This window comes from Lepidochelys olivacea, assembly GCF_965140295.1.
Source record: "Lepidochelys olivacea isolate rLepOli2 genome assembly, chromosome: 6".
Taxonomy (NCBI): domain Eukaryota; kingdom Metazoa; phylum Chordata; order Testudines; family Cheloniidae; genus Lepidochelys; species Lepidochelys olivacea.
Window position 1 is genome coordinate 68,929,407 of NC_140416.1, and position 16,221 is coordinate 68,945,627.

At 44.5% G+C, this 16,221-nt stretch overlaps 1 protein-coding gene across 1 annotated transcript; it reads right to left on the reverse strand.

Moving 5' to 3' along the window:
• Positions 1-4,329: 4,329 nt before the first annotated feature.
• CHST14 (carbohydrate sulfotransferase 14) lies at positions 4,330-7,096 on the reverse strand. The gene has a single exon (XM_084629928.1). The coding sequence runs from the start codon at positions 6,703-6,705 to the stop codon at positions 5,596-5,598; it is 1,110 nt and encodes a 369-aa protein (XP_084486054.1). The 5' UTR covers positions 6,706-7,096; the 3' UTR covers positions 4,330-5,595.
• Between the last annotated feature and the right edge of the window lie 9,125 nt (positions 7,097-16,221).

Sequence of the window (16,221 nt, forward strand, 5' to 3'; positions counted from 1 at the left end):
GCTCAGCACCACCCACAGCTTCCTCAAGTTTATCAACCAACCAATCAGCACAGATATTGAACAATGATGGCAAAAGAACACAGCCTTACCAAACTCCCATGGAGACAGGAAACCAGGCCGAATGGCTGCCACTGACTTGAACGCAGCTTTCCATTCCATTACAGAGCTCCTCAGTCCATGACACTATTCCAGGGATGCCAAGTCACCCTATCAGATCTCAGATCATCATCGCCAACTCAGCCCTTCAAACGTCAACCATGGATCAGTGAAGAGACACTTACAGCAGATGCACCTAAGAAACCAGCAAGGCTACAGTCTGCATCTTCAACAAAATGTTTGTCGAGAGCAAAAGTAAAAGCTGAATGGGTTTGACTTTGGAACATCGTCAAGTCATTGTGTAAAAAAGATAAGGAATCCTGGTGGTCAACTCAGGCAGCCAGTTTAGAACAGGCTGCCACCAGGCACGATCTCTGCAGTCCCTAATAATCTTTGCAGTGTTTGCAAGGAAGGTGGCACCAGCTTGACCAGTAAAGAATCAGGATGGCAGCATCAGCCAGAGTCTGCAAGATCAGTTGCATCAATGGGAAGATCCTCTCAAGATGCTCTTCCATTGTCCATTGACTGCAGTTGCTCTTCCATATGAAGAGGGCAGGAAGTTCCAGAAGAGTCACTTTACTTCAAACAAGGAGAGAACTGGATCATAGCCCATAAGCAGAAGTCTGGGAAAGCACCAGGGGTTTGTAACATTACCCCTGAGTTGCTGAAGACAGATTATGGTATTGTAGTAACATGATTGCATAGGCTCTTCCAGATCATCTGGCATACTAATATCAACCCTAATGACCGGAAGAAGAAGGGGGTTATTCATCCTCTGTTCTAAAGGTGCGATAAGGCCAAATGTAGCAACTATAGAAGCATGATGCTATTGTCAGTCCCAGGGGAAATCTTTGCTTCCGTGTTAATGTCCCAAGCCAACGATGCACTTTGTGGCAAAGGCCAGGATACTCAGTGCCACTTTAGACCTGGTCATTCCTCTGTCAATCAGATTTTTATCTTGAGACAGCTTTTTCAGAAGATGGCTGAATTTAATAGGTTGCGCGGAGCACTTTTTGTACACTTCCATCAGGCCTTTGATTCAATGCATTGAGCAAGTTTGTGGGATCTGATGAGTTTATTTGGCATCCCAGGTGATACACTTTTCCCCAGTAACAGTGGCCAGGTCCTTTATCTGGCTACCAGTATCTCTATCACCTGGGAAGGTTAGATCTGAATGTTAAACCCTTCCCCTACTGCCCTCTGAGTTAAAGAACTAAAGAAAGACAGAGAGTGTTGTGCTTCGAAAACCGAACAGATAGTTTAATTGGGGTAATTAACAACAATGCCAGGATAGACTGCAATCCTGTCAAAGTAAGGGAAATCAAGTTCGGCTTATCGCAGCAACCATAACTTGTCTCCCTTAAATTTATGCAGTATTTTCCATATCTGTGTATAATTTATAGCACATCCAGTGGCAGTATTATGCTCATGCTGTAACAAACTTTGAATTTCCTGACTGCATTAACATACAAAAAAAATTTGAGAGGGAGGTGATTTTCTTGGCTTAAATGGAAAAAAGGGGATTGATGACATGCACAGGAGCATGAGATTCAAAGAAAAGCAAAACACTGATCCTTCTGTGGGCAGAAACCAAATCTTGTTTAGAGAAGAGAAGCTGCAGCATGTAAGCCAACAAGTTCAAACCTTAAAACTATTTTAAAATTAATTTTTTAGTAAAAAAGAAAAAAGCCAAACAAGAGAACATTTTTGTGATAATCCCCCAACCTTCATAGATGTAGGTGTGGGGGGAAGGGAGGGGACAGGGGGTGGGAAGAGTAAGTTCCATCCAGTGTATTCAATCAAATAAATTCAGAGAACAAAAATAATGACACTTGCTTTGCTCCATCATTTATACCCATTTTACAAAAACTCCTAATATCTGTTGCCTTTATCTGGGGAATGATCCAGACATTTCTAGAAGTTTCGATAAATTCCAACACCAAGATCCAAATTCTATTGTCCATCACATTTGTGCATTCCCACTGAAATCAATGGAGTGTCTCAGGAATAACTAAGGTTACAACTTAACCACATCTGTGAGAGCCAAGCTGATCGAAGGATGTGGATACAATGAAAGGCAAACAGTTTACCTTTGATGACTAATGAAAAAGAGGGTGGATTTAGAGGGAGGGGCTACAGCTAGCATGTTGAAATATATGTCTGTATGGGTCACTGTTGTAACCCAGCCAAGGTGGAATTCAATTCAAGTCAATGGGCATTTTACCATTGATTTCAGCATAGCCAGAGTTCACCCATAAAATTTAGAAATATAGAAAGCTCTTAGGTCACTTAGTTTTTTTCCTGTGCAGGCTTGGTCCTCACAGTATATATCCTAGTGCTGTGGTCCATGCTTGCTTGAAATGTGGGCTTATACCACCTCCCTTGGACAGCCTTATAGGCCACACTGTTAGGAGATATGCCATATATGCACAGTGAATATTAACATAGCACGTGCATCTAGCTACAGAGGTGGCAGTATTTAAAAAGTTATAAAGAACATTTTTTAAAATGAAAAGGAGTACTTGTGGCACCTTAGAGACTAACCAATTTATTTGAGCATGAGCTTTCGTGAGCTACAGCTCACTTCATCGGATGCATACCGTGGAAACTGCAGGAGACATTATATACACAGAGACCATGAAACAATACCTCCTCCCACCCCACTCTCCTGCTGGTAATAGCTTATCTAAAGTGATCATCAAGTTGGGCCATTTCCAGCACAAATCCAGGTTTTCTCACCCTCTGCCCCCCCCCCCCCCCAACTCACTCTCCTGCTGGTAATAGCCCATCCAAAGTGACCACTCTCTTTAAAATGTGTATGATAATCAAGGTGGGCCATTTCCAGCACAAATCCAGGTTTTCTCACCCCCCCACCTCCCTCCAAAAACCACACACACAAACTCACTCTCCTGCTGGTAATAGCTTATCCAAAGTGACCACTCTCCTCACAATGTGTATGAAAATCAAGGTGGGCCATTTCCAGCACAAATACAGGTTTTCTCACCTCCCCACCCCCTTTTTTTTTTCAAAAAAACACACACACAAAAACTCACTCTCCTGCTGGTAATAGCTTATCCAAAGCGATCACTCTCCCTACAATGTGCATGATAATCAAGGTGGGCCATTTCCAGCACAAATACAGGTTTTCTCACCCCCCCACCCCCATACACACACAAACTCACTCTCCTGCTGGCAATAGCTCATCCAAGCTGACCACTCTCCTTACAATGTGTATGATAATCAAGGTGGGCCATTTCCAGCATAAATCCAAGTTTAACCAGAACGTCGGGGGGGGGGGGGGAAACAAGGGGAAATAGGCTACCTTGCATAATGACTTAGCCACTCCCAGTCTCTATTTAAGCCTAAATTAATAGTATCCAATTTGCAAATGAATTCCAATTCAGCAGTTTCTCGCTGGAGTCTGGATTTGAAGTTTTTTTGTTGTAAGATAGCGACCTTCATGTCTGTGATTGCGTGACCAGAGAGATTGAAGTGTTCTCCGACTGGTTTATGAATGTTATAATTCTTGACATCTGATTTGTGTCCATTTATTCTTTTACGTAGAGACTGTCCAGTTTGACCAATGTACATGGCAGAGGAGCATTGCTGGTACATGATGGCATATATCACATTGGTGGATGTGCAGGTGAACGAGCCTCTGGTGGTGTGGCTGATGTTATTAGCCCCTTTGATGGTGTCCCCTGAATAGATATGTGGGCACAGTTGGCAACGGGCTTTGTTGCAAGGATAGGTTCCTGGGTTAGTGGTTCTGTTGTGTGGTATGTGGTTGTTGGTGAGTATTTGCTTCAGGTTGGGGGGCTGTCTGTAGTCATTACATTACAAAAAGGTGCTTCCAGGAAATAAAAAACTGTATGACATATCTTAACATCTATCTACATCACTCTAGGTTAACTGGACAATGGTTAGGCATATGGTTTGCTGTATCCACTGCTTTTCATGATGACTAGTATTATCTAATTGTTTCCTTGTTCTCCCCCTCATCTGTTTGTTTTTTCCACCTGTTTGTTCTCTTTGGTCTTACTCTTTGATTGTAAGCTCTTCAGGAGAGGGACTCTTTATTTGTTATATGTTTGTATAGGGCCTAGCACAATGGGGCACTGCTGCTATTGTAATACAAACAAATAATAAATAATAACAATAACAATCCATGACTAAAAGAAAAGCACCAAGTCACAGAATAATTTATATATAAATTTTATTAAAAATGCAGGTACTGTATAAACTGTCATGAACAATTTTGAACATTATCATCCACACTTTTAAAGTTGAATCATAATTCTTGCATATAAATAGCTATGAAAATGTCATGCACATATAAAAAGCAGAACTGAGCATTTACTTACAGTAGCACCAAATGCAGCTGCATAAAGCATTTTTTCTTGTTTTTTCTCCATAGGCTGTAAATAACCACTATAAGCTATTTTCTAAATTTTGTTACAAGGGCTGAGAAACACTTGATTTAAGTAATGTTTTAAAAAAAGAGGAACAAAAGAAGAATTTATTAATAATAAGTACATTGCTGCACCAAATGTTAGTTTCACTGTGTAAGTAATTGATATGCTCAGATCTTTAATCACACAAAATAAAATGAACAGTGAATTGTCTTTGAAGTAATATCTTGTATCAAGAGGAACATATTAACTTTTTCTATGAATACGACTGTGGTTCAATACTGAAATAAAAAACACTACAACCCAGGCATTGCTACGTCACAGAACAGGAACTGACTTGTCAGCTTTAGATACACTCCACAAGTCTGAAGATTATGGATACTCAGGCCTAGTTTACAAAAGACTTTTCTCTCAAAATTTCCCATCACTGCTTCCACCAGTTCAACCTAGGAATAATTTAACTATCCTGCAGTAATTCTTTAAAAAACAGCTAATACAGTTGATGCTGTGGGTAATTCTGCCCCAGAATATGTAACCTGGACCACAAAAACAGAACAATGCTTTGTGCTTAAAATATATCCATTTCCTGATTCTTTTGCATATATTCGCTGTCTTGTGTTGTAGAAAGAAGTTTTTAAAAAACATATATAAAAGCTATTGTGCTGAACTCAGCGGCACATAGACATAGTAAAACTGGAACAATACAAAGGTAAAAGATACTCTAGTTGTAAAGGCTATATATATCATATGATATTTGATATTTGAAAAGGTTTAAAAAGTATAAAATTAGGAAACATGCATAGGACACAGATTGCTTCACAGGCTTTGTCTACACTAGAAAAGGTTTGCCAGTGTAGCTATACCAGCAAAGTCTCCTAATGTAGCTGCAGTTTATTCTCGCATAAAAGTGTTTTTGCCAGTAGAATTTATGCAGGTTGTTGAGTGAAATACTCTACATCAGCAAAAGTACTTTTATGCCGATAAAACTGCTTACACTATAGCTTTTGCCAGTATAAAAATGTTGCAAAACATTACTCTATCAGCATAGGTTTCTAGCATAGTAGACCAGCCCACAAATAGAAAAAGTTCACTGCCTGCAAAATTCACTAGTAACATTTGGAAGAGGATAGGCAAACAATGAGAAATCCAGAATGTATTTTGGTAATAGTTCTTTTATAAGCCCACGTTGAGTGTTACACAGGTAGTAATGTAGAGTTTCTCGAGTCACAGGCTTATACCATGATTGTCGTTCTGGGAAACGGATAAAAGAAGGCGCTTGAACATGTTCAAGAATGTAATTTGCATCCACATTCAGTTTTTCGTATGATCCGATGAAATCGTACCTAACCGCACAGGGTTGGCATAGGTTGTAGATGGGCATCCAGTGTTCGTTCATTCTCTCTGCCTCTTCATCTAACAGGTACAGGAGAAACTCAGAAAAGGTGACATCATCTCCTGTGGACTTTCTGGAGCTTTTTCGGTATCTTTTTACTATTTCCACACCATACTTTAACTGGTACTCTTTGATCTCTCCAAATTTATTCCTATAAGCTGATAAAAGTCTCTCCATCGGGTCTCGAACAAATATAAACTTGTAGTAGTGCTTTAGCCGGTAGCTGATCTCATCTGGCTTCATGTTGCCGAGAAAAACCAAGTCATTCTTGTGGTCCATTTTGAGCTTGACATTCACATTCTCCAGCGCTCCATCCAAAACTTTCAGTATTCGTTTCCAGTTGGAACAGGCGACTTTGGGGACGTAGCAGTATAAGAAGCGATATTTATCACTGACCAGGATGTGTTTGAGCACTGTTCTCCTCTGACCTGCTGAAAGCTCCCAGATGCTGTGAGGCATGTTCTTTTGCCCACACATGGTGCGGATTGTCCGGTTACGAACATCTTGTAGCACCTGGTAATCCATGTCCTCGGGAGCCGCTACCCTGGTGTCACCGCTGCTCCTCCAAGCAAGGTCTCCATGTGAGGGATGGAGTGGTGGTGGCTTCACCTCTGCCAAAATGCCCCTCTCAATCATGAGCAGCAGGCCACTGGAAGCCACAATCACCCCAAACATGAGCATGGAGGGCAACAGCATGGTGCCACTGCTGCCCCGCATCCTGGTGGGCACCACGGCCCGGCGCACGGAGATGGCTCCCATCTCTGCACCGCGCCCTGCCACCGGGGCGAGGGGGCGCGGGAACATGGCCCAGGCACTGGCTCGGTGTCAGGGCCAAACAGCAGGCGGAGCCGGCCCCTACCCAAGGGGGGACGGGGTGGGGCAGGGCTGTCTCCTGCTGGATGGAGGCAGCACCTTTCCCCTGGGGCCCAGGGTCTCTCTGCCAGGTGCTGCTGCAGGCCCCTCACCCAGGCCGGGCAGCGGGACTCTGCATGGCAGCAGGGGGCTCCCTAGCGGCTGCCCCCCATGCTGGGCTCGCGGCGCGCCAGCCGGGCAGCACAGCGGGCAAGGGGAGGAGGCCGGGCCGCCGCCGCCGTCCGGGGAGTGCGGCGGGCTGGACCCCTCCGGGCCCGGCAGAGTTGAGCGGCAGCGAGGGCCCGGATGTCCCGGGAGCGAGTGAGGGGGACGCGGGGGGAGGCCGGCAGTGACGGGGGAGCGGCGGGCGGCTCCGCCCAGCGGCTCGGGGCCAGGGGGCGGTGCCGCCCGCCCGGCCGTGAGGAGGGAGGCAGGGACGCCGGCTGCCGAGTTCGGGCTGTGTGCCCACAGGGACGTTGCGGGGGGGGCTGTGTGCCCACAGGGACGTTGCGGGGGGGGCTGTGTGCCCACAGGGACGTTGCGGGGGGGGGGCTGTGTGCCCACAGGGACGTTGCGGGGGGGGGGTATATGTCCACAGGGACGTTGCGGGGGGGGGCTGTGTGCACTCAAGGCACTGCACAGCCTAGGGGAGGGAGCTGTGTGCCCACGGGGGGGGGGGGGGGGAGGAACACTGTGTGCCCACAGTGGCATTGTCCAGAATGGGGGCGGGACCTGCACAGATCGCCTCCACTGCAGAAGAGGGATTGTTGCACAGGGGTTTCTGTGCAGATGAGGGAACTTTGGGGGCTTTGGGTGGAGGTGGCTGGGACGAGAGCTGGGTGTTGGCATGGGGACAGTACGGGAGGGGGCTCTAGAAATAGGCTGGGTACACTGTACCCAGGAAGTGTCCAGGCCAGCCACTATAAACTATTTATTAATACAAATGGCACATGGGACCTGATTAATGAGGCAGAATACTAGGAGCCTTAAAGTGGAATTATAGTAAACAAATCACATGTTCTTTCATAGCAGGGTTTTTTCAGTCTCAGTTGATTTCTTTGTTTTGAAAATTAAGATGTTCCTATTTTTTATTCCTCTTAGTAAAGAATGGCTGTGGAAGAGGGAGCTGGATTCTCCTCTTTTAGCACCTCATCAATAGTACTGCTAACTACCAAGGAGGTGCGGAATCTTTTATTAATTGGTGGTGGGGCTTGAGCCAAAAACAACCTAGCTTGACTCTCAGATCCCAGGCTAAATTTACAAACTGGGATTCGAAAAAAACAACTTTTTACTTTTAAATTGAAAAAGTTTGATCTGGCATCTTTGAAATACAATGGTATTTCAATGCTACTTTTACAGTCAGAATTCAGAACAATTGGTCTTGATCTTGTGGTCAGATTGACCAGAGCTGGGTGCTTGACACCTCTCATACTTAAAAAGCTCCTTTTTTATTTGAATGAAAAACCAATTATGAAAAACAGTTAAAAGGAAATTACATTTGAAAGAGTGAAGAAAGGGAACAATAACAACAAAAAAACCACCTGCCTGGATTTTTTCTGCATGATTCACTTCTAATTTACACACTGTGCAGCATTTCTAGAGTTGCTTCATTTATTTTTAACTCAAGGTCTGGCATTTTTGGTGAATTTCAATACAACTGGAAAGAATTTAGCTGGCTAGTTACAATTGGCAGAGTTGCTTTCATAGTTTACCCAACTGTTTTTAAAGTAGCCTGGTATCTAGGTATGAAATACAAATTACAGGTAGCTGAGAAGTCAAATAAATGTGATCCCAGTGACTGACCATTCACGACCAGCCGTGTTTTAAAGTCGCCTCAAAGAAGTGTCAGCTGTTTCGTTACCCGACAATTAATTTGTAGACATTTTAGGTTTAGGAGAGACAAGGGGGGTGAGGTAATATCTTTTATTGGACTAACTTCTGTTCGTGAGAGCGGCAAGCTTTTGAGCCTACCCTGAGCTCTTCTTCAGGTCTGGGAAATGTACTCAGAGTGCCACAGCTAAATAGAAGATGGAACAGACGATGAAAATATCATAAATGTTTATATCATTGCTTTCATGATGCATTTGTCCAGAAATTTTTCTTCAAGGTGGCCCATGAAGTGGTTGGTATATTGGGGAACCATCCTAGTACCCGTGGCTGTTCCCATTAGGTGGCATACCCCATAAAGTGCACTAAATGCCCCAGTAACAACTGTGTGGGTGAAATGAGAATCACTGTGCTCTCAAATGAACTCTCACAGAAAAATGATAAAAGACAAAAACATCCTATGACCTGTGGGTGAACACTTTTCACAAAGCAATCGCTCTATATCTGACTTCTTAGGGTATGTCTACACAGCAACTAGACACCTGTGGCTGATCCATGCCAGCCAACTCGGGCTGACAGGGCCCAGGCTGCGGGGCTGTTGCATTGCTGTGTAGGCTTGGGCTGGAGCCCGGGTAGTAGAACCCTGTGAGGTGGGAGAGGCCCTGAGCTCAGGCTCCTTCCTGAGCCCGGAAGTCTACACAGCAATGAAACAGCCCCACAGCCAAGCCCCGTGAGCCTGAGGCAGCTGGCATGGGCCAGCCGTGGCTTTTTCATTGCTGTGTAGTCATCATCCTCAAAGGAAACCTGCACAACACCTTCAAAAGATGAGCCTAGATTCTAAAAATCATGGACTCAAAAGAGACACCGGATTTATGGCTTATTACAACAATCTATAACCCACTAACCTCCCACCGCCCCCCCCCCCCAGCTTTCCGCCTCCTTTTTTCCCCAAACACTGAACAGGTGTTAACTGGCCACTTCACCTTGAATGGTCCCTTGAAATATGTTTTAACTACTTACGCTAAACAATCTGTTCTGACTTCCATTTAGCTGTGACACTCCGGAGTACATTTCTAGAGCCCTGCATGGATACAAAAATGTGGATCCACATCCGAGCTGCATCCACGATAATTAACTTGTATCCAACCCATGAGCCGCACTCCACCTTTTATATGTATTTCCACCAGCACCCTGTCTCACTTATTCCACTGCAGCATCTTCACGAGTTGCTCTGCCTGTGCTGGAAAGAAGGTGAAGTACCACAATAAATGAGAGATGCCAACATCATCTCTCTCTATAAAAAAAGAGCGGGACAGGTGCAACTGTAACAACTATCGTGGCATTTCCCTTCTTAGTATTATGGGAAAAACCTTTGCCCGAGTCATCCTGAACAGACTTCAGACCCTTGCAGACAGAATCTATCCTGAATCACAGTGCAGCTTCAGACCTGAAAGGTCTACTATCGACATGATCTTCTTGCTGAGTTGCTGAGACAACTTAAAGAGAAATGCAGAGAACAAAAAAGCCCCTCTACATAGCCTTCATTGATCTCACCAAGCTTTTGACCTTGTCAGTAAAAGTGGACAATTCATGCTTCTAGAAAAGATTGGAAAACCCCCCAAGCTCTTAAGCATGATTCGATCTTTTCATGAAAACATGTACGGCACAGTCCAATACAACGGGTCAGTCTCTGAGGCTTTCCAGATTCGTAGCGGAGTTAAGCAAGGTTGTGAACTTGCCCTAACTCTGCTTGGGATCTTCTTCTTCCTGCTATTGAAACAAGCTTTTGGTTCCTCAACTGAGGGAATCTACTTGCACACAAGATCTGATGGAAAGCTGTTCAATCTTGCAAGACTCAGATCTAAAACCAAGACTCGGGAGGCCCTTTTCCAACACCTCTCTTCGCTGATGACGCAGCAGTGACAACCCACACAGATGCTCATCTCCAAAACCTTATGGGCAGTTTTTCCAAAGCCTGCCAAGTCTTGGAGCTTACTATAAGCCTAAAAAAGACTAACATAATGTGCCAAAGAGTTGAGGAAGCACTCTCCATCAAGATCAGCAACTAGGAACTTGAAGTGGGGAATGAGTTAACATACCTGGGGTCCACTATTGCAGGCAATCTTTCACTTGAAACAGAACTCAACATCTGCATTGGAAAAGCTGCCACAACAATGTCTAGACTTGAGCAAGAGGGTCTGGCAAAATAACAAACTGACAGAACACACAAAGATCTGTGTGTATTGTGCATGTGTTATCAGCACACTTTTTTATGGGAGCGAGACATGTCCCTTATACTGTTATCAGGAAAAGAGGCTCAACAGCTTTCATATGTGTTGCCTTCGTCGAATCTTTGGAATCTCCTGGAGGGACAGAGTCACCAACATTGGGGTGCTCAAACGAGCCAACATACCCAGCATGCAAACACTCCTCAAACAGAGATGCCCCCACTCATGTGTGCTGGATGAATGATGGGTGCACCCCAAAGGACATCCTCTATGGTGAATTGGCATCTGGAAAAAGACCCAAAGGATGCCCAAAATTGTGTTTCAAGGATGTGTGCAAGCAAGACCTCAAAGAAATGGACATGCATGTGGATAACTGTGAAGATCACACTCAAGACCGCAGCCTTTGGAAAGAAGAGCTCAATAAAGGTCTCCAGAGTTACAAGAGGAAGCAGTCCAGCTTAGCAGAGGAGAAAAGAGCTTGCAGAAGGCAAAGCCCAAAGGGTCGAAACATCAGCTTTAAATGTGACAGATGAAGCAGGCATTCTCTCTCTCGAGTGGGTCTCTTCAGCCATGTTCGCAGCTGCCATAAAACCAACTGAGTAAATTCTCAAAGATGGTAAACAATACATCCGCATCTGCAGATGCGGATATCCACGGATATAAAGTGGATATCCACTCATCTACAGGACTCTATACATTTCCCAGACCTGAAGAAGAGCTCTGTGTAAACTCAAAATCTTGTCTCTCTCTCCAACAGAAGTTGGTCCAATATATTACCTCACCCAGTTTGTGTCTCTCAAATCCTGGGACCAAAATGGCTACAACAATGCAAACTATTTTAGGCTTTGGACAGTTTGTCTAAATAATTTATAATACTCCCTTCATCAGCAACCCACTTTGCCTTAAACCCATCTTTTTAATTAAAAAACAACTCTCCCCCACAAAAAATGGGGAATGCTCTATGAGTTATGGAGAGATGAAGTGGCTCCAGATTAGGAGAGGGATAGAGAGTACAACTATGTAAAACCCTAGTTTCAGTTCACATGAACTAATAATTTTAAACATCCAAACTAACCTGTAACAGTTGCATAAAAGCCATCAGCTTTCTACATGCATCAGGGAGATCACTTACATATATCACACACACAAAATTGATTGTGCAATCTTAATTTGGCCAATCTCAACCTTCCCTTTCTGGCTTCTTGCCCCAGTTTCATTGCCCATCCCATCCCAGTTCTCTTCTGCACCCCAGTTCCTTGTCAGATTGGTCTTCCCTCACTCCATTCCTCCACTCACTGGTTCCTAGTGCCATTCTCCCAGCCCAGCCAGTAACCCCTCCCTGCAGTTCCTTTCCAATCTCAGTGTTTCCCTCTACCAACCTGCCTGTTCTCTGTTCCTTGCCTAGCCAGACCCAGTTACAGTTTCTGTCCTCCTGTAGTCCCAGTCTCACAGACTCCTTAGCCCAATCTACCCTTGTTCCCTCCCCCCAGTCTGGCTTTTTCCTCCTCTTCATTTGAATTAGACAGATTCCTCCTCCATGCTGCTTGGGTTCCATGGAGGGGCGGGGGATGGGGGCAATGACGATCACAGGAGAGACAGGCTCCCTGCGGTCAGCTCCAGTGCTCAGCCCCACCCTGACCTGGAGCAGCCATTACAGGGAAAGTCCAGTTTCGTCTCTGTAGCTTTGGACTGGGGGACGCATGCTCAATCACACTATGGGGATGGTACATGCAGTCTGGTCACACCTAGGAGCTGTGAGGGGATGGAGCATTGCATTCTCAATCTGGACAGCAGTAGGACTGTGAGAAGCATGAGCACGCTCGGTGAGGGCAGATTCTTCAGAGATTTTAGAAGCTAAAATGGAAGACGTCTCTACTGAACGTCTGAGAACTGTGATTGTCCAACGTCTTATAACTTGATCAAATTTGGGAAGATTTTCATGGACATGGCAAAAGGCACATCCTTGATACAAAGGCAACCCCAATGCCAAATTTTAGGTCTGTGCTCCAAAATATGTGGGCGATAGAGCTATTCAAAGAAAAGCTTGCCAGAATTTGTTTTAAGATGGGCAAAACAGCATATTTTCCCCTAGCCTTGTTCCTGGAAATGGCTGAAATGTTTTGGCTGAAATGTTCCAAGCTGAGGCAGAGACGAGGCATGTAAATTTCATCCAGAACGGCTAAAGTTTGGCAAAGTAATAATCAGCTGAAAACTGGCTCTTATAGTGGGAAGGGTTAGTAACCTTAATAGATGGTGCTAACAGCCCTGCCTAGGCTGACCAGACAGCAAGTATGAAAAATCGAGACAGAGGGTGGGGGGTAATAGGTGCCTATATAATACAAAGCCCCAAATATCGGGACTGTCCCTATAAAATCGGGACATCTGGTCACCCTAGCCCTGCCTATAACAATATCTAAAATGAAGGTCTCATGCAACATAAATAACACACTTTTCAAATTATTCTGCAGCCCATTTCCAGAACATATCACAGGGCTCATGCTTCCAGAACTATCTATGTCAAAAGCTTTCTTAACATCAAGAGAAAACAGCTTCCACTTAGTTTCCTTTGATCTAAACTCTAAAGCAACAAATGTTTTGTCAGTGAAGTCAGACAAAGAATTTGTAGTGAAGTGTAGGATCCTGAAGCCAAATTATTTTACATTTTAGTTTTATTTTAATGCAAATATATAATAAACCTGGTGAAGTTACGATAGAGTCTGTCATCAGAAGAACAGCTGTTTTATCAGATCTGTTTGAGATTGCAAATCCAGGGATCTGATTATGATCTCACACCAGTGTAAATATTGAGTTACACCAGTATATAATCCATGGCACTGAGATCAAAATCTCCAACATTAGTCTTATGTGGTTTGTTTACAATTTACAGTATAAATCACAAGTAATGGAAGTTTCTAATTCTTCCCTGTGTACAATTATTGACGATATTGAAATTCATAACTCATGTCAAGACACTTTCAAAACACATAAATCACCTATCTTTCTCATTTAATTCTGAATTGCAAATAGTTTAAGAAAAAATAAATTCACTTTAGCTTTCTAAATATATATTCTGGTACTGCCACAATTACAGGAGCGAGGCAGAAGGTGCACATGGAAACATGATGTCTCGTTATGACAGCAGCTGTGTCTCACTGACGTTAACTGGAAGCTGTGAGGGTGGGAACGGATGGGTTGCAGATCGCTTGCAGGTGCGCTATTTCATCTGATCTGCTGACATGGTAGTAGAACACACTGGACAAACTCTGTCTTTCTTGATCTCAGGACAATCTCATAATATCTAGATATTAATACCATGCTCGTCATTTGAGCCTAGCCCAGACTAGTGCTTAATGATTAGTCCGCATACTACCACAGCAAACTGCTGTTATAACTGAAGCTTGCCATGGCGTGTAGCATATTGTGTTACAAGACCATCATTAAGGCTAAGATTTTGTCATGGTTGTTTTTAGTAAAAGTCTCGGAGAGGTCATGGGCAATAAACAAAAATTCACGGAAGCCGTGACCTGTCCGTGACTTTTGCTGCTGCAGCTCCATGGTTTCTTCCCCCACGTGAGACTCTCGCCTGCGGCTGGAACTTTGCTGGGAGCCCCCGTCACTTGTCACTGCTCTCGCCTGTCACTGGAACCCTGCCAGGGCCCCACTCACTGTCAGCTCCAAAGTCCTACAGCCCCTGGGGCTGAAGCAGAGAATGTCATGGAGGTCTCTGGACATCAAAGATTTCATGACTTCCGTGACCTCTGTGACATAAACGTAGCCATAACTATAATTTATGCCGTCTGTAATAATGATTTATTTCAGGGGTTCTCAAACTTCACCGCACCACAACCTCCTTCTGACAACAAAAATTACTACACGACCCCCGGATTGGGGACTGAAGCCTGAGCCCCACCGCTCCGGGCTGGGTGGGTGGGGCAAAGCTGAAGCTCAAGGGCTTCCACCCCAGGCAGCGTGCCTGTAACCTGAGCACCACCACCTAGGGCTGAAAACCTTTGGCTTTGGCCCCGGGCACCAGCAAATCTAAGCCAGCCCTGGCGACCCCATTAAAATGGGGTTGCGACACACTTTGGGGTCCTGACTGGTTTATTTAAATGTATAACTGAAATGTCAATTCCCTTGCTCTCACTGCTTTTACACATTTAAAGACACACAACACAAATTATAAAAATCACAAAACATATTGATATTTTTCCTTCATATTAGCAAAGATATAATAAACATACATGACAACCCTCTCAACCCACTCCCTTGCCAGATGTCTGAGAGAATAGAGAGGCTTTGCAAGCATGCCTGGTGAGTTAACAATCCCAGCCCTTGTGGACTATTGGGATGATATATAAATGCCTTCACCTTTTATAGGTGAATTATAGCTAACATTGATATTGTGTCTTTCATCTAAAGATATCCTAAAGTGCTTCATAAACTACATATATGGAAATCACCTTATCTCACCATTGAAATGTAACCAATCCCTGGGGTGCCACATGGCACCCATTTAACAACACACAGCACCACATAATAATTTGGGACAAGAAGTAAAGAAGAATGATAAATTCAAGTCTGTAGAAAATATTTTGCCAGAAATTACTTTCTTCAACAGATTCTCATTTACACCAACAGAGGCACCATCATCCTTTTCTTCCATAAAGGCGATCTTTGCCTTTACAGAGTGGCACTAAAAACTTGTATGACTGCCAGCTAGCTTGGCTTAATTCAGAAGTTTTCAGAAGCTGAGTCAGGGAGAGTCCAAGGGGCTGCTTCCCTCAGTGGCAGTATCGCCCAGGGGTGAGGATCCAAAAGGGCCACCACATTCAGCAGCAGTATCTCCCAGTGGCAAGGGTGTGGAAGGTAGGGGAACCCTGCTACAGGTACCCTGCTACAGGGTTCAGGTATCTATATCCCTAGGCTCATCTTCTGGGTTGCTTCCTACCCTTTTCTCTGTCTTCATCAGCTCCTCTTCTGGTAACAGCAAGTCATCCCCTTTGGTTCCTGCAGTTGAAGGGCTTCCCATGATGCAGCTAAGAGGCTTGGCTCCACTGGCTTGGAGTCCTGGTGGCTTTCCAGGAGGAGGCTGCTGCATGCAACCACTCTCCTTGTCTGTCAGCCCAGACTGAGCTCAGCTGCTCCCTTTTGAATGCTCCCTCTACTAGGAGCATGCCCAACAAGGGTGACAGGGTGCAAACTCTTGGGCCCAAAGCAGTTTGTTAACCCCTGCCTTGCCAGTGTGGATTTGGTACACCCCATCACAAGATGCTCAATAATAACTGTATGTCAGCTATCCCATTTTCTATATTCCTAACCTAGCAACTTGTGATCTTGGGGAACTTTGTTTACATAGCCAAACACAATCAACCCTTTCACCAAAATCGCTGGCAATAGACCTCCAAGAAACTAG